This window comes from Falco peregrinus, chromosome Z (assembly GCF_023634155.1).
Source record: "Falco peregrinus isolate bFalPer1 chromosome Z, bFalPer1.pri, whole genome shotgun sequence".
Taxonomy (NCBI): domain Eukaryota; kingdom Metazoa; phylum Chordata; class Aves; order Falconiformes; family Falconidae; genus Falco; species Falco peregrinus.
In genome coordinates, this window is record NC_073739.1 from 48,506,624 (window position 1) to 48,530,163 (window position 23,540).

General features: G+C 40.5%; 1 protein-coding gene and 1 long non-coding RNA gene across 6 annotated transcripts in view; one reads left to right on the forward strand and one right to left on the reverse strand.

The window, feature by feature from the left end:
* Positions 1 to 1,082: 1,082 nt before the first annotated feature.
* LOC114013495 (uncharacterized) lies at positions 1,083 to 11,497 on the reverse strand. Its single transcript, XR_003556504.2, has 4 exons — positions 11,379 to 11,497; positions 4,310 to 4,475; positions 3,787 to 3,893; positions 1,083 to 1,655 (listed from the first exon to the last, which is right to left on the reverse strand). It is a non-coding gene; the product is annotated as an uncharacterized LOC114013495 (long non-coding RNA).
* Positions 11,498 to 11,538: 41 nt separating this feature from the next.
* Positions 11,539 to 23,540, forward strand: part of SLC24A2 (solute carrier family 24 member 2) — a 111,218-nt gene continuing 99,216 nt past the window's right edge. For 4 of the 5 annotated variants that reach the window (XM_055791188.1, XM_055791192.1, XM_055791191.1 and 1 more), the window contains exons 1-2: positions 11,539 to 11,681; positions 13,643 to 14,717. In XM_055791188.1, the coding sequence (XP_055647163.1) occupies positions 13,785 to 14,717 (933 nt within the window). In that variant the 5' untranslated portion in view covers positions 11,539 to 11,681; positions 13,643 to 13,784. Of the gene's footprint in view, positions 11,682 to 11,806; positions 11,892 to 13,642; positions 14,718 to 23,540 lie in introns of those variants that run through there. The other variant, XM_055791190.1, reaches the window with a different exon arrangement.

A 23,540-nucleotide genomic window follows, 5' to 3' on the forward strand; every position in this document is an offset into this window, starting at 1 on the left:
TTTCCTAGATGTCATTTCCCTTTCTTGATTCCTTCCTGTGTGCTATGTAAAGCAATGCAGTTTTGTTGGCTAGGAGGAAAAAATAAACTTTCTGCTCTTTTAAGTTAGCAAATACAGTCTTTTTTTCTTTTCATATTCACAGAAAGAAACCTCTATTCTGTAAAAGCAAGACTCGAAACACAGCTGATGTCGCACGACTATTACTAAAGTGAAAGGTCTCATCCAACTACGCCGTTTTCAACAAAAACATTAAAATTTGTCCTCTGTGTCAAAGGCACAGGCTAAGCCAACACCAAAAATGTTTAAATTGATCAGAAAAAAATTGGCCTCTTTACAGAATTTGTGTTCTATTGACTGGGAATTGCACTATTATTTTAACATCTCAAATACTGCTTTGCTAGAAAACAGATAACAGACTATACATGATTGTTTATCAAAGCCTTTCTTGCCAGATACTATACAACTGATGATGCCTGACAGCAGGATGTTGTATAATAGTCACCAGCTTAGGTAACTGCCACAGAAGGTAGATTTTGTAATTGTCAGACCCCGCTGAAAATAATTCAACAGGTTAGTGGAAAATGAAATAAAAAATAATAAAGCAGCCACCTAAAATGGCATTTGATGTCAGACTTTGAAGATAGTGTGGACTGTCAAATGGTAAGATAGCATCACTAAATCATGGTTTGCCACTACAGAGTTACTTGGTGACAGCAGTTTGAAAGTGGGAATTCACAGCATTATGAAAAATGGACAAAGCTGCACCCAAGAAAAAACAAAACTCCTGTATTTGGAGTTACAGGAGCTGTCACATGTTTATATATTTATGATGGAAATTAGTGGTTGGAAACCATAGGAGCTTCACAGACTGATCAATAGAATAGCTGATACCCTTGCTTTCAGAAGGAAGAGGGAAAGGAGACATGAAGAGATGGGAGAGACATGAAGATATTGCCCATGGGAAAGCCCAAATTCAGCAACACCCCTATCAATGTAGCTCACCTCCTGAAAGTGCCAGCAACTGAATGAGATACTTAGAGATCAAATGAAAAGGTTTAGAAAGCTTAATTAGTTAACTGACTATATGCATTTGACAGTGCATGCTATAAAATGTTTTAGTAGCAATATGCTTTGGAAAAACAGGTATGATGTTGGGAGCTGAAGCTTTAAAGAAATTAGGAAATCCCACGGACGTCCACTGTAACGGTTGAACTATTGATTAGAAAAGCAAGTGTTCTTCCAGAGCTTTGGGGCCTGGAACAATCTGTCATCACTGGTGTTCGAAAACATGCAGCCCCACCTCCAGGACTTCATAGCAGCAGGACAGGTCATAAGAGCCATGTCCATCCACATAAGGGGGCCTCCAACATGCCATGCAACACCCATGGGCCAGGCAGCTCCTCCACACCGGCAAGGAGCAACTGGGGAGCAGGGGTCCTCTCTGCCTCCTGCCTCCCTGCTGCAGGGCATGCACCTGTGGGCTGCACCAAGCTGGGGGTGCTCAGCCTCCTGTGGATCCTCATGACTGCCCCAGAAGCTCTGTCTGACAAGGCTGTCCCAAGATGAGCTGTGCAAGACCTCCTGGCAGCTCAGCTGCAGTTTCTATGGGGCATTTCCTGCTTCAGTCTCCATTTCATTCTACGCATGTGGCACTGCTGTGAAAGGGGAAGCACCCTGGTCGTTATCTCTCTCCTTGCTTTTACTTGCTTTTACTCCCCTCTGAGACTCATGGCACGTGTGCTGTGCTTATTTATGTGAAATGTAATTTTGTTGGAGAGCAGAGAGAGACTGTTTGGCACTGAAGTGTGTTGATTTATTAAGATAAAACATTGATTTCTGTTATAAAGTTTTGGGAAATGAACTTTAAAGATAAGTATAGCATGCCTCCATGACAAAGAGTGTAACATGTCTACATATTTAACTTTGGTTTTTAAAATGTATTGATCAGCAGTTTAACAATAAAACATCAAGCTGGGATAAAAATGAGTTACAACTAGGTTGGCAGGATTTCAGACACCCCACAAAACCTTGACAATTTAGGTAAATCCCATGACCGATTCATCCAGTTTGAACTATTGGACTAGCTAGGGCACAGATGAAATAAAACAAAACATATCTCCTGAGTCCTCTATGAGGTGGTAGAAATCACTCACAGAGGTAAAAAATTTGCCAAAGTAGATTTGGCTTTTAAGTTTTGCCAGCAAGCCCACACAAATGGAGCCGGATTCATCCTGAAGGCACCTAAACCTCTTTAATTCTTTATTTACTGTATAAACTCCTGCAGTGACCAGTGACCCAAGTGACTTTCAGCACTGCATGTCTCCAGCACGAGCTTAGGTCTCACACCTAGCATTCCTCCCCAAAATGTTCCTGTAGTAAGGTACAGCCTTTGCTAAACAATGCTTCTGCCAGTACCAAACCTTTTTGCATTGGTGCGTCTGTACATTGCACATTGGTAGAACACAACAAGCAGCCTGTATGCAAAAGATAAGGTTTGGAGAAGTAATTTTTTATGCAAACCATGAAGCCTCAATGCTCATGCTAGCAAAGGCCATACATATCTCTTATCCACATGCTGGGCAGCTACAAGTAATGACAGACCCAGTGCTTTATGCCTGAATGCCAGTGTTGAACTGCTTGACCCTACAGGTTCTTGCCACACGTGAATGAATGAGGATGTCCCCTTAAAGGACAAAAGGAAGGAATTTGTCCAAAAAAAGTAGATTTGCAATTTGCCTTTCTTCTGCCCAGAGGGATTTTCAGTCTTTCACTTGAGCTGAGGCACACGAAATCTTGGCACGCAGCCACTCTTTTCCCCAAATCATGCAAAACTGCCACTTAATGTGGTATTCTGTTCATTCACGGTTCTTCCAAGATCTGACAATAAACTAATTGCTGGAAAAAAAAACATACTGTCATAGGCTGGCCTGCTTGACATCTGCCCAGTAGAGGCATGACAATCAGTAACACTGTTCTTAAATATCTGTGTATCACCACACTGATTCCCAACCCCTTTTTCCTAAAGAAATGCCAAAATTGTGTGCAAGAAAGCTTCAGGAAATAGATACAGCTTTCATCTTAAAACATGCCGTGGTAGATCTGAAGAAGTTCTGTCAAATTTTAGGTTCTTCTCTTGCTCTATGACAGCAAGATGACTGGAACCATCTGCAGACCCGCAAAGGGTTGGCAATCATTTGCTCTGCATGTTCAGGGAGAGCAACAAGTTGCATGGACCCTCGTTACCTGGACATGTTAGAGGGACCCTCGGGAAGGTGGAGAGTACCAGAAGGCACCGCTTCCCTTTCTTGCCTGCCTTGTTGCCCCACAGGCAGTCTGCAGAGGCAGACTTCTATGTCCTGATGCAAGCAAGCAGATGCTCTTAACCCTGAGCATTTGTGACTCAAACTCTTTATACAGACCATATTAAGAAAAGCTGCTATTTCAAACCTGAACCAGAGCTTGCGTGCAAAATGTTGTCTGCTAGTTTTGTGAATCACTTTTCTCTTACTTTGTTGAGAGCCTGACCTAGAAGCATCAGCTGCAACATCACCACTGTCAAAAAGTCTGTAAAGGCACTCTCCTTTCTCCCACTGCGGTGTAATCCTGGCTTGAACCTTAGTTCCCGTGATAGCACTGATCAGTCCCACCTTCATCTCCTCAGACTTTTTTCAAGTTTAGCTAAAATGATGGACCTAAGGTTGTTATAGTCCACTATCAACTTTAAAACTATTCATTCACCAAAAGAAATACTGCATAGTCAATACCTGATAATGACTGATGTCATACCTGTTTCTTATGAAATGGACTTCCATGTGCAGAAGTGATCATGGACGTATGTGATAAAGTCTTCATAAACCACAAGAGTGTCTTTAGTTTTATTCCTCTTGCTGGTGCTGAAAAATACAAATCTTGAGTACTAAGTTTAAATAGAAGCCAACCTGTATTTTATACCATCTTTATAGTATAGTATTAATTTTAACTCTGTGTGTACATATTAAATCTTCTCTGACCTGGGGCATGGTGCATACCACTTACTGTTAGATCTGCTCTTTTCCAGTGATTGCAGAAACCAGTGAAGAGTGTTACTCATTCTTGGCATTAAAATAGAGCTAAATGGAATACAATTTGTCACACACTAAGAAGTTTACAATATTATTTATATGTAATTTCATGCCTCTTAAACACAAAGAGATAAAGCCAGCTGTCACAAGTCAGTAACAGTCAATCAGACAGTCCAAATCTGTCTGAAAGCAATGGAAAAGCAAGTTTGAGCAGCAGCTTTCCAGCACTATCAGCATCAAATACTGACCAGTGGTGATTGTATTCAAGGTGGCACTGGCCATTTGGTATTTGGAGGGAAATGTTCAGATTCTGCAGGAACTGATGCTGGTGGTCCAAGCTGGAGACAGCTGCAAAAGTCAACATCTTTTAGATCTGACATAGAGCAGAGGTTCTCAGCATTACGGGTCATATATCTGGAAAAAAAAAACCCAAACAGATCAAGTAATTTAATCTGTCTTCTTAAATTGTTCTTAATGTAATGAACATGTTACAGTGACCTTTAGAACGTCTAATGGGTGATGCATTTCAGCTTTTTGAATATTTAAGCCACCTTCCAAATTATGTCTCATTTGTTTATTCTTATTTTTGCCTGTGCATTAAACTGCATCATAATCAAGTTGGATTTAAAAAAACACAACTACCTGATACAGTTAATTTCAGATGCCATTATTGTATTTTCTCTTAAATCCCAATGGTATAAAATCATTCTTTGCAGCTTCTCTTGAACTGCTATGTTGGTCTGTTTCATTTGTCTGATCCTTAAGAATGGGCTACCGCTGTACACCAAAAAGATTGTTTCACTTCTTCTGTGATCAGGCTTATCCTACAGAATGACAATTTGTAAGCTTGGGAAATTTGGCTAGGCTTTGGGATGAATTTCTGTAAAAATCTCTTAACGAATGCAGGAAGATTACATATACTTTAATTATTTATTTTGTGATAGAGTGTCTTCCATTTGAAAAAAACTGGGTATCTTGTCTTTTGAAAGCTTCTCAAAACATCTATTTATTTCAGATCCAACTTTTCTTTTATGTTCTGGCTCCATATTCTCTTAGTTTGAAAGGTCTGGGTTTTTTTCAGTTGATTGGACTAATTTTGTGGTGCTGCTTTAAACCACTCTTTTGATCTTACTCTAAAATTCAATATAGCATGACTCAGTGCCATGACCACTACCAAATACGAAGTCCAATATGTCAGCTATTCTTTGAAGATTTTTGTTTCTATTGCAACCACTGAAAATTTTGAAACTGCTGACACATGGGGTCTCTGATCTGTTGACCTGGGCATGTCTAATCTATAGTATAAGCACTTACAGTGCACGTGTGCAGGACTTTTTAACTGAGCAATGCTAATTGGTACTATGCACAGAAGGACCTAGCAATGTAAAAGGGAAATGACTCCATGACTTTCCTTTAACTGGAAATGACAACGGGTTAGCATTTACTTCAGTCCTAAACTGTTTTTGTCATCTTTCTTTCTTTCATTCTGCCTTGTCTGCACACCAGCTCTGTGCGTAGTTACTTAATCAACAGATTGTAACTCTTATTTCAGAAATTCTCACCATTTCACATCTCACTGAGGACAGTTTTTAATTTACATTACCTCCCTGAAAGATTCAACGAGGGTGGGGATTACTTGAAAACTAGATTACTGCAGAGACAAAGACAAGTATCTTGCAATTCATCAGGTGCAAGGAATATGAGAAGGCTGAACATAAGGATAGAAAAAAATGAAGAAAAAGGTAATTACTGTGTGGTGGTATAGTAATAAAGACACTTTAATTTGTGAGAGGAGTATGGTCTGTGGGAGACATTTTGCTCCAGCTCTGCCTGGACAATGTGTAAGAAATCTGAGTTGCAGCTAACACCGAGTTTGACCTCCATCCCTGACACACTCCTAAGTGTTGCCAGTCACAGGGAGCAGAGGGTTTCAAGCTGAGGCTCCAAGCAACTTGATATATGAAACTGCTGGGAAATTGGCAAGGGTGTTGAAGCTCATCTACCAAACCAGCAATTGTTCCTAAGGCTGCTGACTTGCCAGCTTGCAAGTGTTCTTACAAATAAGCCCACAGATCACAGCAAAATAAGCACTCCCGTTGACTTCAGGGCAGCTCACTGCAGTTACATGACAGCACTTAGGTACAAGGAGTGCAGAGGAAGAAATTATCATGTCTGAAAGAGAAAGGCATAGGACAGAGAAAGTCATGTTGCTCCATCCTGCTGTTTTTTGGAAAGTGCTATTACCCTGTAAGTAAAAATAAACAGCTGGATATAATATACCCAGAATTTTAAGTGGATTTCAGTAATGATATCCTATATAGTATTTTCTTCTGTTTTATCACTAGCTGTTAGGCTGTGGTGGCTTTACTCTGACTTGGACCTCTCAAGCCTAGATAAAGAAGAGGTGTACTTTCATTGAAGGAAGCTGTCCTTTAAATAGACTGGTATGCTTTGGTGACAACATTTACAGGTGCCATATGTCTAACTAGTATTTTAGGCATTACATTAGAAAGACATGTTATTTAGTGCTCTACAAACATGGCTAAAAAAGCTTTTGTCTTTTACAAATAGACTGAATTTATAGCTTCCTATCACTGTGTTCACTAGTAGAAACTGGAATCAGAAAAGCAGTTAGCTTTAGCCTCCTTAATAAAGGTGTTTACAGTGCTCGTTGTAACCACACAGAACACAGATCAAGCATCTACATTTCTCATCTTACATATTAAAAAACAAAACCCCTCAAAAACTCACAAAGCTTTTCAAATCAATCATATGTTAAAAAATGTAAATTTGCACCTCAACTGGTCATGGCATATGGTAATGGTATCAAGACTGCTTTAAAAGGCATGTGTCAGCAAGTAGAATTTAACCCACTGCAAATGAAACAGGAAAAAACAGATGATCTCTGAGGCTAAATAGTAAGCCAATGCTTACAGTTGAAGGTAAAGCTCACCTGTTGCATCTTTTGCAGCTAAAGCCCTAAGTCTAATTTTATGTTGGTGGCATAGCAGTAGTTACACAGTGATACTGGTCTATATTCCATTTTCACTTACAGTTTTGACTCTAGTGAGGACTCTAACATTGTGTATATGTTCACCTTTTATTTCCCAAATAAAAGCTTTTTCTGCTCCTCACCCCATCCCACCAGTGAGCAGGCTGGGGGTACACAAGGAGGTGAGAGGGAACACAGCCAGGACAGCTGGCCCAAACTGACCAGAGGGATACTTCACACCATATGAAGTTATGATCAGCATATAAAGCTGGGGGAAGAAGAAGCAAAGGGTCCTTACCTACAGCCACAGTCCCTCCAGGAGTGAACCTGCTCCAACATGGCCTTACCCCTGGCTGCAGTCTCTTCAGGGGTATACCTGCTTTCTCATGGGCCTGTTCACGGCCACGCGCTTTGAGGTGCTGCAGAACAACTTCATGCATTGCCATGGATCACCTCAAGGTGTACTGCTGCAGCATGGACTTACTTACAGCCACTGATGCTCTAAGGTGTACCTTCAACAAACTTCCTGGGACCACAATTCCTTCAGAGGTATACCTGCTGCGGCATGGACATAACCACTAACACAGACACTCTGGGGTGTCCTGTTCCCATGTGGACTCATCTACAGGTCACAATCCCTTTGACTTGAGTTCACAATGGGGTTCCAGCCTGTCCAGTACAGCAGCACAGAAGCAGCTGTGATGCCCTGGCCATCTGCCAGCTCAGGTGCATCGCCATTGCTGTTATCAAAATGATCCCAGGCACAGCACAGTGAGATGATAAGTGATGCAGCAGTACAGCAAACAGCAAAAGTAAAAGAAGCCACTCAAGCACTTAATATAGAGTGGGGCAAGCAAGCCCCATAGCAAGCACAGGAGCCTGCCCATCAATAGCTAAACAGCACTAACAACTATAAATTCAGTCTAGCACATTTCAATCAAACCTGTTGTTATCTCGAACCCTTCAAGCTCCACGTTGGGCACCAAAGAGGACTGTCATTATTTAACCCTAGCCAGCAACTAAGGACCACACAGACACTCTATCACTCTCCCGCAGTGGGATGGGGGAGAGGATTGGAAGAGTAAGTAAAAGTGAGAAAACTGATGGGTGAGATAAAGCCAGTTTAACAAGTAAAGCAAAAGCTGTGCACACAAGCAAAGCAAAGCAAGGAATTCACTCACCACTTCCCATGGGCAGGCAGGTGCTCAGCCATCCCCAGGGAAGCCGGGCTCCATCACTCGTAATGGTTACTTGAGAAGACAAAATGCCATCACTCTAAAAATTGCCCCCTTCCTTATTCTTCCCCCAGCTTTATATGCTGAGTATGAGATAATATGGTCTGGAATATCCCTCTGGTCAGCTGGGGCCAGCTGTCCTGGCTGTGTCCCCTCCCAATTTCTCGTGCACCCCCCGCCTGCTCATCAGTGGGGTGGGGTGAGGACCAGAAAGGGCCTGGGGTCAGGGTAAGCCCTGCTCAGCAACAGCTGAAACATCTCTGCGTTACCAACACTGTCTCTAGCAGAAATCCACAATATACTCCTATACTAGCTACTATGAAGAAAATTTACTCCATCCCATCCAAAACCACTGTGTATTAATCTAACTCTATGTTGTCATAGAAAGACTCTTTCACAGTCTTTCACTTGTTATACACTGCAAAGTGTTGAAATAATTTTGATACTTCAGATGTCACCTCTTCCCAGCTGCAATTAGCATTTAAAAGCTTAACATCAATTTCCATTCAAATATGCCGCCTCTGTAGTCATGGTAACCTCCTCATCAACTGTATCTTCAAGCTTTATAAGGTACTGCTGTGGTGCTTAGAGATGTTGTGCAGGATTTTTCATTTGGCTCCCTTCTCTTTCCCTCTCCTTCACAAAAGACGCTTCTATGCTTGTTTTTACCAAGTCGGTTTAGAGCAGAAAAAGAGCCAAATGTAAATACTGGTTAAAAAAAAAAAAAAAAAAAAAAGTTCTACTTCATGGAGCTTCCTGAAAATAGGAGGTGGTCAAGAAGAGTGGCTTATAATTTCAGAGGGCTCATAACACACAGTGCAGTAAACTACATATAAGCTATTAAAAAGTACACATTAAGCATATATAGAAATGAAAACCTAGCTGTATGTACAAATATCCAAGTACTTAGCGGCCCTCTTCTCTCCCCACTTAAGAACAGAAACATAGAACCAGATCTAAGCCGAAGGCTGTTCAAATAATCTAATTATTCTGTATTTAACCAGGATATGCTCTGACGTTTAATTTTGTGAGAAGAATATGAAATTTATTTTATCACTAGTTATCCTCCTTATACAAATTTAACCAAGGTTTTTTTGTTCCTGTCATCATTTTATGCAGCATGTACGTGAGAACAAGTTGGCTGATTCAAAATGCTTGTTATTGTAGAGATACCCATTTGTGAGCCACATCATTCTTGTTACAGGTTTTATTGTCCTCGACTTGCAATACATGCTTATAGTTGGGAGAAAAATAATTTCAGGTGCAGAGAAACGGATATTATCATTGAGATACATAGACATTTGGTTATTAGATAATGTAATTATAGGGGGATATTATAAAATAATTATAGGGAACTTTTTACATTTTCTCCCTGTGGTCATTCGCAAAAATCACCTGCTTACACTTGTCTTTCAAAAATTGATAGAAGGTGGGGTACTACACACACCTCCCTGCCTGCCTCTGGCCAACTGTGAAGCTCTGAAAGCATCTTTTAGGTATCTTTCTCAAGTGGTGACTTCTCACAGACTGCAAGGCACAAGAAATCACATAAGCCCACTTACCTTTAATCACTGCACAGCAGGCACAGGTAGGATATTTGAGATGTAGCCACTTTCATCTGTCTTGCATGCACAGATACAGACAGTAAATCTGCATTTTAACTAATTCTTTTCTAAGTGGCGGCTCTAGAAAGATTGTTAAAACAATCTCCACACCTCTTTGCATCATCCTGAGCCTAAACAATACAAATCTGGGTAATCAACAGGCACCCTCTATCAGCTGCCAGACACTAACGAGAACCTCTCAATGTATAATGTGAAATAAATGTAAACCACCTGTGCAAACTCTGGCTTTGAAGGGCACTTTGTGTGTCTGACGCAACCATGGCTCTCACTGGAAACTGCTGAAATTTTGGAAACAGCTTCTGAACCTTTTGCATCCCTTGCATGTCCACATAGTCTCTTAAGATACCTATTGTGTTTCGGTGTATCTGGTTTTGCCATTTTATAACTCTTTAGAAGAACTTAGGGGTTTCAAATCAACACTGAGGCAACTCAAATGGCCCAGATGCTGCAAACAGCTGGCGTGAAGATGCAAATAGACTATGCAACCCAGGCCTACCCAGGCTATCCTTATTTTTCATGTCATATCCTGATTATAATTTTGAAGATACTTACAAGGTCCATGTTTATCACTTAATAAAAAACTTTGCATTTTTGTGTTCTTCATCAAGCACTAACAGTTCAAAACAAAGTAGAAGGTATAAAAACCGAAGTTATTCTTTAGCCCAAAGAAACTGAGAGTTCACCATTTGCAGTAAACTTTTTTGGAATGTGAATGCCGAAACCAGGACACACTGAAAGAAGAAATAGTGCTAGTGAGTTTTTTACCAGATTCTTCCCAGATCTCAAGCACTGTCCCATCCATTTCATCTGAATCTCCCTGCTCTCACCTGAGCTCTGCATTTTTCAGGGATTTCCACTTGGAGGTCTTCCCCAGCTGCCCAGACCCAGTGAGGGCCTTCCTGGGGTGCTGGCCCACCTACGGTAGATTACTTCAGTCTATCCACAGATTGGCACGTGAGTTTTTCTAACAACGAATGGCACAGAGTAGGAGTGTAAGTGGCATTTCAAAAGATCGGCACCTGCTAGTGCTGACCTGATGGATCTACAGAACGTAGCACGAAGAATTAGCTATGGAAGAGCTGCATTGTAACAGTTGCATTTGAACCATGAAGCAATTTCTTAATGAAGCACAATTTATTGGGAAAATATTTATGTTGAAAGATGGAGACCAAAGCAAAAAGGGGCAGTTCTGGCTAAGAACTTCCTGTTTCCTGGGGTGTTCAGCACATCCTTACTGTTTTCTGTGGCAACTTAGAAAGGTGGTTTGAAGAAATTTCTCTTCATGGGTAAATTCATGGTGGTTAATAACTTTAGAGTGGACACGCTGACTTCCTCAAAATCAAAACCAAAATGTGACATCCTTTTCCTTCATTTCCCAGTTCCCCTTCGGTAAACATTCGGAATAAAGGAAATTTTGACCAGAAGACCTCTCCTTCTTAAGGCTACCCCCCTCCTCGAGACTTACCACCTTTGTCAGAATTTTACCTCGATGGATCTGCACCAGCTAACCCCGGACAGAGGGGACACACCCCCAGCGCCCTGCCGCGCACCGAGCGGCCGGCGGGAGCGCGGTGACCCCGCGGCGCCCTGCGCGGGGCCGCGCCGCTGCCTGCCCCGCCTGCGAGGGGCGGGACGGGGCGGGTGCCACCGCCCACGGCAGGCGGCGCGGCGTGGGGCCGTGGCGGTGGCCGCCCCTCCCGTCCCCATTCCCTCGCCCGTGCCCGTGCCGAGCGCTCGCGGTCCGGCGCGCAGCGCGACGCGCCTCCGGGTGAGCGTCGCCGGTTTTCGCGGGCGGGGGTTGGGAGGCGGCGGTGCGGAGTCCCCCTTCCCCGAGTGCCCGCCCCCGTGCGTGGCACCCGGCTGCAAAGGGGTGCCCCGTGCGCCGAGCCGGCCGCGGTCCCTCCGCGGCTGTCCGCGGTTGGGGATGGGGGACCCTCAGGGGCTGGACCCGCTCCCGCTGCAGAGAGGAAAAAAGTTGGTGCGGTGCGGAGGGGTGCGGAGCGGAGCGGTGCGACGTTGGGCTGAGTTAGGCGAGGCGCCGCCGCACCTCCGCGGGGGGGGTGGAGAGGACGGGGTGCCGGGGCTGCGCCGCGCCCCGCCCCGCTCCGCTCCGCCGGGGGACGGGGTCCGCGGCGGGCGGGCAGGGGAGGCGGTGCGGCGCGGCGCGGTGCGGCGCCGTGCGGCGCGGCGGGCGGGAGCGGTCTGGCCCGGCGCTGCTGCGGGAGTTTCGGGGCAGAGGGCGGCCCGGGCGCTCGTGCCGTTCCCGTGATTTGTAACGGTTTCGGGGTGACCGGCCCATCCGCCTCTAGTTCCGCACCGTGCCTTTCCGGTATCTTTCCTGCTTGATGTGTTTATGGCAGTCCGGTGAGCAGTGACTGTAAGGTAGAAAATAAAATACCTCCACTGTGGTGCTGCATCTTGCAGAGGGAGTATGTCTCTGTGACACCTTCTTAGTACAGAAGCTGTTGGCAAAAATCAGGAGAAACTGCACATGACAATAACTTTTATGTAAATAGTTGCCATTCTCTATTTAAGAATATAGTTATGTGTACAATCAGTATTCTGCTGGTAAATGGATTGTTTGGTACTCAGCTATTACTACAAACTAAGTATTTTTTGACTGTAATAGTAAGGACTAATAATCAATTTTACTTTAAAAGTGTCCTATATTTTGTGTCATATGACATGAAACATTATCCACAGTGCATATGTAACTAATTTCTATATCACTTATATTCTTCAAATTCAGTAACCAAAGCACCTGTTATTACATAGTGGGCTTTTTTCTTGTTTTAGAAGTGCTGTTGATCTAATGTGCTCAGCTCTGGCATACATGCATAGTTCTTCTCACATAGCTTAATTTCCCAATGTTTCATTTGTTTCATAACCAACTTGTGTGTAAATTTAAACTGTTTTCTTAAGGGTCTGTAAAAGGAGCACTTTTAAAAGATACGCAACACATAGGTATTCTTAGTACCTTCCTACATTTATAACTGAATACATGACATAAACCAAAACAAAGCCTGAAGCAAATTAGAATTTTGTCCTAGCTAGTCCAAGCTGATGTCCTAGGTCTAATCAGAAGCACACTGAGTTCTCTGTGTAAACTTGAGTCAATTTTGCAGAGGAGGTAAAGAAACTGTGGATGTGTTAGATCTTCATTTCGATTCTGTTCCAACAGTGTATTGTTTTACGTACATATCAATGGCTGTTGCTCTGTGCATGTGTAATGTTTCAATTAATACTGCCTCAGCTGCCTAAAGGTCTGATGAGACTCTTGTTAGCACTTTGATTGCTTTTTCATATATTATTGCCCCTGCATTTGGGATTTGAAAATTACATGACCGTGGTGGAAAGTAATTACAGAAGGTAATAGTAACGATCTTTGGTGTATCCATTGAAATAGTAGTTTCTTCATTTTCACACAACACTTGGGGACAGTTTTTACCTTCCACTGGGACTTTATGTCAGCAACTGAGGAGAGCAGTGGGTCAGAGACATGTGAGAGGCGTAAAATAATCTGAGTATTGGTAGACTATTATCTGCAGGGTTACTGCTGAAACAAACATGTCATTGCTGTGGCTGATGGGATGTGACAGGGTTTTGTGTTAGAGTTGGTAATATTCTGATTTAAATTCTAGATTTAACTTGTTCTGTAAAATGCTATTTGGAAGGTTCTAATCACAGGCTGTTTCACTAATATTAATAATACCTGTTTGTCCTTTTAAGATGAATGAAGAAAATACTTACTATGAAGAATAAAAGTACTTGATTCTGGGAAAACTCTTAAAGCACTTCTATCTTCAAAGCTGGAGAAAAGTATGAAGGAACAATCCATCTGAGTCCCTCAGCATCTCACACAGAACACAAAATGGCTCTTCAGAAAAAAACTGTTGCTAGTGTCTTGGAAGAGTGGTGTTTGGAGGAATCACTCTTCGGTTGCAGACGGCACCAGAATGTTAGGAAAAAAATGAGACTGATACGAATTATAGGGCTTGTTGTCAGTGTAGTGGCCATTAGTACTTTCTCTCTTTCAATTAGTGCCTTTTTCAAGATGGAACCACATAGCGTGGCATTGGTCAGCAGCCTAGGTAGCCAAAAGCTGGTACATGGGCACCAAAGAACTCTGTTGGATTTCACGGAACAGAATGAAGATGGCACTCCAGACCCACATACTATGAAATACGAAGCTGAGCACAAAAATGCAACAGATGATCATGTCAAGGGAGAGTACCCAGAGGACCTTTTCTCTCTTGAGGAAAGAAGAAAGGGAGCCGTGATCCTCCATATAATTGGAATGATTTACATGTTTATAGCCTTAGCCATAGTCTGCGATGAGTTCTTTGTTCCTTCCTTGACTGTCATCACTGAAAAACTGGCCATATCTGATGATGTGGCAGGGGCAACCTTCATGGCTGCTGGTGGGTCAGCCCCAGAACTCTTCACATCTTTAATAGGAGTGTTTATATCCCACAGCAATGTTGGCATTGGTACAATAGTGGGATCTGCCGTGTTCAATATCCTGTTTGTTATTGGAATGTGTGCTTTATTTTCTAGAGAGATTTTGAACCTTACTTGGTGGCCACTTTTTCGAGATGTGTCCTTTTACATTGTTGATTTGATCTTGCTAATCATCTTTTTTCTGGATAACTTCATCATGTGGTGGGAAAGCTTAGTACTCCTGACAGCGTATTTTTGCTATGTGACTTTCATGAAGTTCAATGTTCAAGTAGAAGAATGGGTGAAGAAATTTTTGAACAGAAACAAGGTTGAGAAGGTAACAACAGCAGACGCTGAAGGAAAGGTTGGTCAATTTTTAATTAGTGTATGTGTAATAATCTCCTTGTAAGTGCTGAGCCCTCCTATATCATAAGGATCCTAGTGTAGTACAGTAAGCAATATAAAAAAAGTTCCATGTTTTGCTAAAACGTCTTTTTGTTTAATCAGTCTGGTAGGATCGAAAATATAAAACATGAGGTAGCATTCTTGTAAATCAATAGCTTTTAACTCCAGAATGATCCTAATCACACAGGAAGCAAGGAAAAATGCCAGCAAAAAGATAGAAACCTTTACTCAGCATTTTGGCACATTAATGAGGCCTGAGATATAGCTGCTGTTTTTTCCATAAGTTTTTGGATTAAGCAGTAACAATATCTGGGGAGGATCTTGTAACAACATTTGGCTTTTTAAAGACTTTTAGTGCACTTTCTTCCTCAAAAGAGCAAACCACTCAGAACAGTATACGAAGGTATTTTTATACATGTTTTTCATCTACTGATGCTGATATACAGTATTAACTTCCAGTTGCAATTAGTGGCAGTTGCATGAGAGAAATCTGTAGAGAAACAATGACCACAATAGGAAAAAGCAGAGGTCCTCTGTTTAAGCAGGATGGTTTCCCATTCACAGTATTTGCAACTAAGCAACCCAACTTTTGGCCTAATACCTGGCCATAAGTAGAGAAGGCGAGTTTCTGCACATAGGGCTTGGTGGGTCTTCAGCAGTTACTACCAACTTTTAAACAGCTCTCTTACTAAAGCAGGCTATATTTAAGGGACTTACGAAGCTGAACCCATAAAGACTTGTGTATGTAGCAGTGTATTAATTGGATGTTTAATACTGAAATTGAAATTTCTGGCTTTATACGACAATAGGGTTATTCATCAGAAAAGTTTTTATTATCCAGTAATTATTCAGAGTACGAGGGAAGTATTCACTGTTTTGTTTCTTTCATTTAATAGCCCTGTAGGAGTAGTTCAGAAGAGACACAATCCACTGTTCTAAGTGTGCAGGCATATAAACAGGAGGATAGAGAGACGCAGCACATGTAACTATAGAGAGGGGCTACTTGCCTGGGATTTACAGAGAACTGATGCCTAACTGAAGAGAGAGATTGATACTTTAACAGTGTGGACATGTGTTTTCAGTTTTAGAACAAATCACAAAAAAGTCTACCAAAAATAAAACCAGAAAATTCTCAGGTTTTTTTACTTTTCTGGCCAAGCTTAACACCTATGCGCTTACTCACTCTTTTGTATTTTCCTTTTTGTTCTATTCCTTGTCCAAAATCTGCATGCTCATCTTCATCTTTCTCAAAATGCATAATTGGGATTTTGGCACGTGAATGAAGAGAAGGTCAATGCTAACAAAGTAGTTGCACTAGTGAATTAAGGGCTTTTTTAACTACGTTAGTTGGTCTCTAAATAAAGGAATATTTCACAGTGCATTGTAATTGACAGTTTGTGCTAAATGTGTGTAGTGATAGGAAGAGACTATGGTATATGAAACAATCATTTAATGCACCTTCATCTATTCATAAACTGGATTTGAAGATCTGAATCTATAACTGGTCTTAAACAATGGTCAATGTGAAAAGCAACTGCCTTGGGTTGTCCAGGCTGTAGGGTAAAGTAGAGTATGTATATATATATATATATATACACACACACAACCAGGGTAAGTGCTCAATTATTTTCAACTGGATAGAAGAATAAATTATTTGTGAGTCATATTGAACATAGTAAATGTTTAAAGTACTCTAAATTGACTTGAGTTTTAAAAGACACCTTTAGGAACACTCATTTATTGTTTGATGTATTAATTACTTTTCCTTCAAGTTTATTCATACTATAGATGTGCAGAATTCAGACAGGGATTTAAAAATCAGAAAACTGGCTACTTTTCCTAAAAACACAAGCTGTGTATCATATGTTGCATGAATATATTTTTCCTGAATTAACTTGAAGTTAATTAAAATTATAAAATAATGAATTTGTAAATTATTGGGGGTAGAGGGGGATGAAAGAGATACTCTAATTTTGTTGCAGTTTAGCTAATATGTATTTTCTGCTTCCTGGAGAAAATAACTTCTGAAGGTATCAGACCATGTATTTCTTCGATAAGCCAATGCTGTGAAAAACTGTTTTTGAATAATCAGGTAACACTTTGAACTTATAATTCATAATAAATACTTTACTGTTCAGTTGAACAATCATTTAGCAGGATGAATTAACTGATTTTCTGATAGTAGGAATGTCACAGATTATGTTCTTTGGAAAGAATCTCGCTGAAGTTGTGTTAATTTACTGACTGGTGTTAAATAATTGTTTTTGTTGCTTCTTAAATAACAAAAAACCCAACAACCAAACAGAAACCCTAAAACAAACAAACAAAAACCCAACTGCCCCTTCCCCCCCCCATGACATGTAGTCCCAAGCCTGATTGAAATAGGATTTTCAGCTTGAAAGTTATTGCCTAAAGTGAAGGATGAAATGTTTTTGTAGTGTGAGATCCGGTGCCTAGTAGTGAATCCAGTGCACATGGGTGCTTATTTCCTGACCGGTGGGGATTATAACTATTGCAGAAGCGATAGTAATGGCTTTTGGTGCCAAAGTGTGCCTAATTTCTACAATGTTAGCTGTCAGCCTAGATTGCTTCTAGTCATCAAGATCGTGCTATGTCAATGCAAAATAAAATTGTGTATAATCGAATTAGTATATCAAATGCAGAATTTGTGATCTCAGTTGTTGCTAATGGAAATTTTTCCCCTCTTCCCGCTCCTCCCCCACCCCCACCCCAAGGCAGAGAACTGCTAGGCAGCTCTCTGGAATTGGTGTGATAAGAGTGTCTTGAAAGACCTTTTTCAGAAGTGTGTAGAAAATTATTTTCTTCCCTCTAACTGATACTCCTTCTGCCTATCTGTTGATTCTGCTGTTGCCAAACTGGCAAGTGTTCTGCTAGAAAAACATGCCTGCTGTATTTATCTTTAAGACTTCGTGAGTAATCTGAAAGCAGCTCAACAAAGTGGAGAGGTCTAAATAAGGCATCATAAAGCGGGATAGTTGAAGGGTTAGGTGGCTTATTAGCAAACAAGTATCAAAGAGTAAAAATCTAATCAGATTAAAAACCTCTTAAGATACTAAAATGTATTTTAATGTTAATTTCACTACTTTTATTAGCAGTCATCTTGAAAGGTTGAAGGAAGTTCTGCATTCTCAAGAGGAACAGTATTTCCCATGAGAAAAAGTTATTCGATAAGAAATTATTTTTCTGCTTAGCTGTCATTCACTCTAGTTGTATACACTGGGTTGCTAGAATGCATACATATCTCTAGATGTCTTTTGGATCTTCCTCTCTTACCCGTTTTTAAGAATGAAAGCATTTCATTGGACTAGAAAACTGAATATTCAAACTTAACTACATTTTCTGATCTTATTTTCTTTAGGGTGTCAGTTACTTGTACAAATGTGAATGCAGACAGAATTCTCGATACAAATTTCATTGTGCCCACCATTTTCCTTCATAAGCTTTCAAACAAATACAGTCTGGGTTCTTAAAGGGTACAGGCTGAGCAAATCTGATAACTTGAATTTTGGTGACAGTTTTGTGACACGAATGAGAACAGACTACAAGTTTTTTGCCTTTAGAGTTCACAGGGTGTGTTGGCAAGGTCCTGTTTCAGCTGTGGATAGTCTCATGCCCTGTCTCACCATCAAGGAAGCCTGACTGTGATCTGATACTGATAAATTCCAGACATCACTGTGACAATGATGGAAAAAGGGAGGAAAGATGAAAAAGCAAGACATCATGAAAAGACAGAATAAAAAACAGATGGCTAAGTTCTACAATGTATGGTGGCATATGGCATATGCAGACCAAGATGGGTCACTGACAAGTGACACTGAGCCAGCCCTATGGGCTGTCTTGAATGGACGTTACTGTAGGTAGTGTGATCCCACCAGCAGATACGTCCGAAAGTCCCTTCCAGCCTAACATTCTGTGGCATGATTGTTAGGTTTTATGTAGTTATCCTACAAAGAACAGATTTTTTTTAGGACTGGGAAAGAAACTTTTATACTAATTCTGCATCTTCCTTGGTTGAATGAAGATGTTTAAAAGCAGAAGCTTGAAGTTGAGTATAATGGGCAGGAAGAGGAAAATGCAAAAAAAATTATGTACAAAGTTCTTAGAAATAAGACTGACTTGACCTTCTGCTAAGTTTTTAGTCTTTTCTTCACAGTCTGTACTGGTGAAGGCATGTTGAATGTATTACATCATGATGAAACGTCTTGTGAAATTACATTTAAATTTTTAAGTACTTTTTTTCTTTAATGTACCATGGAGATCATTGCAGAATCTGATCGCTCAGTAAATAACTCAAAACAGTTCTGTTTGGCAACTGGGAGAACAGAATGTGGGTGGCACAGGGGATATTGTGCAATGACATCTGTTTCAGTAACAGTACCATTTTAGATAAATAGCTTATGGTATATACAAGACAGTTACAGTTTTTCTACATTTACAGAGAACTGCATTTGGAAAATGAGCTATTTTTACCAACAAGACATAGCTTGACATTATTTTATTGCAAATTTTGTTGTGTTAAGAAACTTGAATAGCTTGTGTGTGATATTTTAAGCTCTATACTGATTCCAAGTGTTGCCATGTTGTATTTAATGGCAGTATTTGCATTCTAGTGGAAAGGCTGTTAACAGTATTTTTAGGAACTTCTCTTCTTGGTGGCTGTATTAAGACTGCAGGCACGCACACAGTTGCTGTTATACTGTGTGATCTAACATGTGTGTGTTTAAGGAAAAACACAACCTGCACGCATACAGGAAAAATGAATCTGCAAAAGGTCTGAGTTTGTAGTTGGTGTGAACACCTGAATGATTCTTTTTCAGGGCTGCTTCATGTTGAATTCACAGACGTAGTAACTGCAACTTTATCTATAGAATACCCTTTCTCTCACTGTCAACACAAGATACTTTAAAGCAGTGTTTCATAGTGCATAGGGAGATTGGTGCCTTATTCTGCAGACTTTCCACAGCTGTGGTGTGTGTGAATGTAGAGCTGTGCATATCTGGATCTTGCATATCAACATACTCAAGATGATTGTGTTTTAAGTAAGTTTGGAACATGAGCATCATCACTGTCCTTGTACCATGTTTTGTTTTGATAAAAACCTGGGTTTGTGTTACAACTCACCTGCTTTTATTATCTCAAAAACTTTCAGGTTGCTTCTGTGTTAATGTTACTCCAGTAGTGGTAACTTCTAGTTAATTCACCTTGAGTATCAAGCATTGTTGTTTCAGTTTAGGGCTATTGCTGACATACCCGAAGGCTGATACTTTGTATATGCAATTCTTAGTGCAGTGAAATGGATACTATTCTTAATTTATTTCAGTGCCTGTCAGTAATTTATTGACTACAAAGCAATGATTATGGTGATTTTCACCACTGAGTCTCTTGGTTTTGCGTGTGTGTACACAGTAATAAACCAAAAGTGATGGCATGGAAATACAGTGTAAATTAAATACTCTTAAATCATGGCTATCCACTAAGATTCATTAGGCAACCCTTGCTAATTGTGCTGGGAAGAAGGTGGCTAAAACTGTGCTACCTTTAATTATCAGCAAAGGGACAACATATCCATCAATATGTTTAAAAATAGAAAACATATGTAATGAAAAAGAAGTCAGATTATACTTTTTAGAGGCTGCACAAAACCAGCTGTGTTGGCAAATGTTCACCATGCTGTATTTCAGAAGAACTCCAGACATGAATAAATTTGTTGTGCTAGAAGGTGTACAAAGAGAGGATTATGCAATCCCAAGGTCTGAGGACTTCATAAAAGTTTTTCATTCTTTCCTCTCAGTCTTGAGTACTTTGGTCCAGACCCTCGACAGAATGTGGGAGCTACAGGAGACTGCAGGTGGAATTTCAATCCCCAGATCAGTATACCAGACTCAAAATATCTGCCTGCTTGAGGGTACTTAAACTCTGAGGCAGCTTGACTTTTAAACAGAGATCTTCAGATGCCATAGTTTTGCTTCCAGGCTTGCACAGAAATACCAGACCCAGGTGGAGCAGCAGAGTACTGCTTTCCATCTAACCCACATTCCTCTACTTTTTTCCCCAAGCTAGTTCTCAAGATTTACCTCTCAGACTAATATTTAACAAAATCCAGTGGCTTTTACAAGCTCTTCAGATTCTGGTGATGAGAGTGCTCAACTTTTACACAATTATATACAGCTGTCTCACATTCAGTGCTCACTTTATGTGGACTTTTACTCATCATGTAAAAGTTTTGGGTGGTAAGGCACAACTGACTCCCCTACTTTTTCTGATATTGTTTGAAAAGGCAATAGTGAGCCTTCCACACTGTATTTTTAAAGTAAGGTGTAGGTACCTATCTTTTCTGAAGTGTGGGATGTGGGTGGTAGAAACAGCCCTAGGGCAGTAGTGCCTGTTGCAGAACTGAGGTGCCACAGTGCAGTAATGTTTTGGGCACTGCTGACTTTAGGGTGGCCTTGGCCTTTCTGAGTGGTGACGCTCCCTAGGCAGCCAGCACTACACCACCAGGGTCACAAGCAAGAAAATTAGTTTTGATGAAGTGTTTCTGTCCTGTTAATGGTCTGGGGTTTTGTTGGTTATACTAGCAGGAGTCAAGTTTTCCACTGCCAACTGTAGAGGTGAGAAAGCAGCCCCTTTTGGGTCCTTTCTCTTTCTGAAATCGTTTCTCAGAATTCGGGCATTTTGCTTTTGTAACTGTAGAACAAGATTATAATAAATTTGGTTTTGTTACTGCATAATGTATAGTATGGCCATACTGAAGAAAGTCCTATAGAAAAAGTGAGGTAGAAGTGGAAAAGTGTAATGGTCAGGATGACAAAGCAACTCTGGAAGTTTTATACTTTAAAATACCTTTTTTAAAGATGAATGAGTATTAAAAGTGTTTTATACATGAAGTGTAGGACAGATGGGAAGATGTATTAGAGATGAGTATAAGTTAACAGCCATAATACCTAGAACAATTGTTTGACATCTCTTATCTATTTAATGACCTTTTTTGCTATTTATAAAATAAACTTTAATATAAGTTTATTTTATTATTATTATTATTATTACAGAATAAGGCTTCTTAATTTCTCTCCAGTCGTCTACAATGTTTTCCCTAACCTGCAAATGACTAGTGTTGTGTTACTAATTCTGTAGAATAAAGCATGGTGCTTCCTTTACCTTAACCTGTATTAGCCATATTCCATTGTATTTCAGCCAGCTCTTATTTAAGTATCACTTTTTGTTGTTTAACTTAATGGCTGCTTCCATTAATCTGTGCAGCAGTAAGAGTTCTATTGGCACAAACCAGAGATTCAAATTCTTTCTTGGCACTGGCAACTTTTTTAGAACCTACAATGACAAGATAGAACGAAATCAGATAATTGTGATGAGTTTATTAGGCACAGATCATTTGTTCTGCATCTAAGGTGAGATACAGGTGGTTTAGAAAAAAAAAAGGTGACTGGTTTCGTGATTTTAATCCATAAACCCTCTTTAAGTACTTCTCTTGAAAATAACTATCTTCCTTTATCAGCACAATCCAAATGCCTTAGTAATACATAGCTGTGCATTTCGAAATTCTGGAAATTTGGGCTGTCAATAAGAACTCCTTCTTACAGAACACTCTTGTGTCCATATTGTTCTAACACAGGCACAAATGTTAACTATTATTAATTTTCATACCAAAGTACCAAGATGATAATCCAGTCTCTTGTCACACTAGGTGCTTAGATAGTTGTATGAAATCACAGTTCCTCTTCTCAGTAGCTCGTGGTGGAAAAAGATAAATGCTGTTCAAAGTACCTAGTAAAAGGAGTATGATTCATCATGTATATAATTTTATGCACATTGATACATGCTTACCCTTCTATATAGTTAGCATACCATCAGTCTTTTCCTCATCATCCAAGCTGTCACTGAGCTGCTGATTATTTATTACAAGTAGATGTCCAGGAGGTAATTTAAATAAATAGTTTATTTCTCATATGATCCAGCAATAGATATTTGTGAGTATTAGTCAATGATGCATCTAAGAGAAGGCAGCATCTTTTGTATAACAGGACCTAAGTCAAAAGAGTAGTGTTAGTGCTCGATTTTGCTTTTTGGGAAAACAGGAAGATCAGATTGTTTGGGTTTAGTTTGGTTTTGTTGTAAATTTATGCATGTGAAATTCTTGCAATTGTATTCTTAGCACAGGTCACTTGCAGGCAAACTGCAAATCCAAAGTTAGAGTAGCCTTAGGGCGTACTTTTAGCAAAGCTGTTACATCCGACAGAAAACATACTGTAGTACATTACCATGTATTTCTTTATTTTGCAGGCAGTACCTTTAACACTGAGGAAATAGAGTTGCTATTTGCTGTCACTGGTGGTTTGTTGGCTTAAGTGTGTTCCTATCTGAAAAGAGGAAATGAAAAAAATGCAGTCTTGGAGAAACAGCCATTGCCTTGCTGGCAGAGGAATTGAGTCTCATGGCTTGGGAGGGCAATGAGAGTTCTAAGTGTTGATTTTGTACTGTTTCTGCAGCTGGAGGGGTCAGGGCTCACGTTGCCTCCAAAGCAGCTTTATCTGGTGGTATAACTACTGCTTTACCTTAGTGGCACGCTTTGCGTAATTTTACTGTCCCTGTCAGATACAATTTCATCAAGGCAGTTGAAAGACTAGTTACTGCTCAGTTACTGTGTTTTGCACTATTACGTTGCTATTCCACTGCCTTCTGTATCATTGAAGTTGTATTCATTTACATGAACAGCCTTAAATAGTAATGATCTTTGATGACTTCTTTC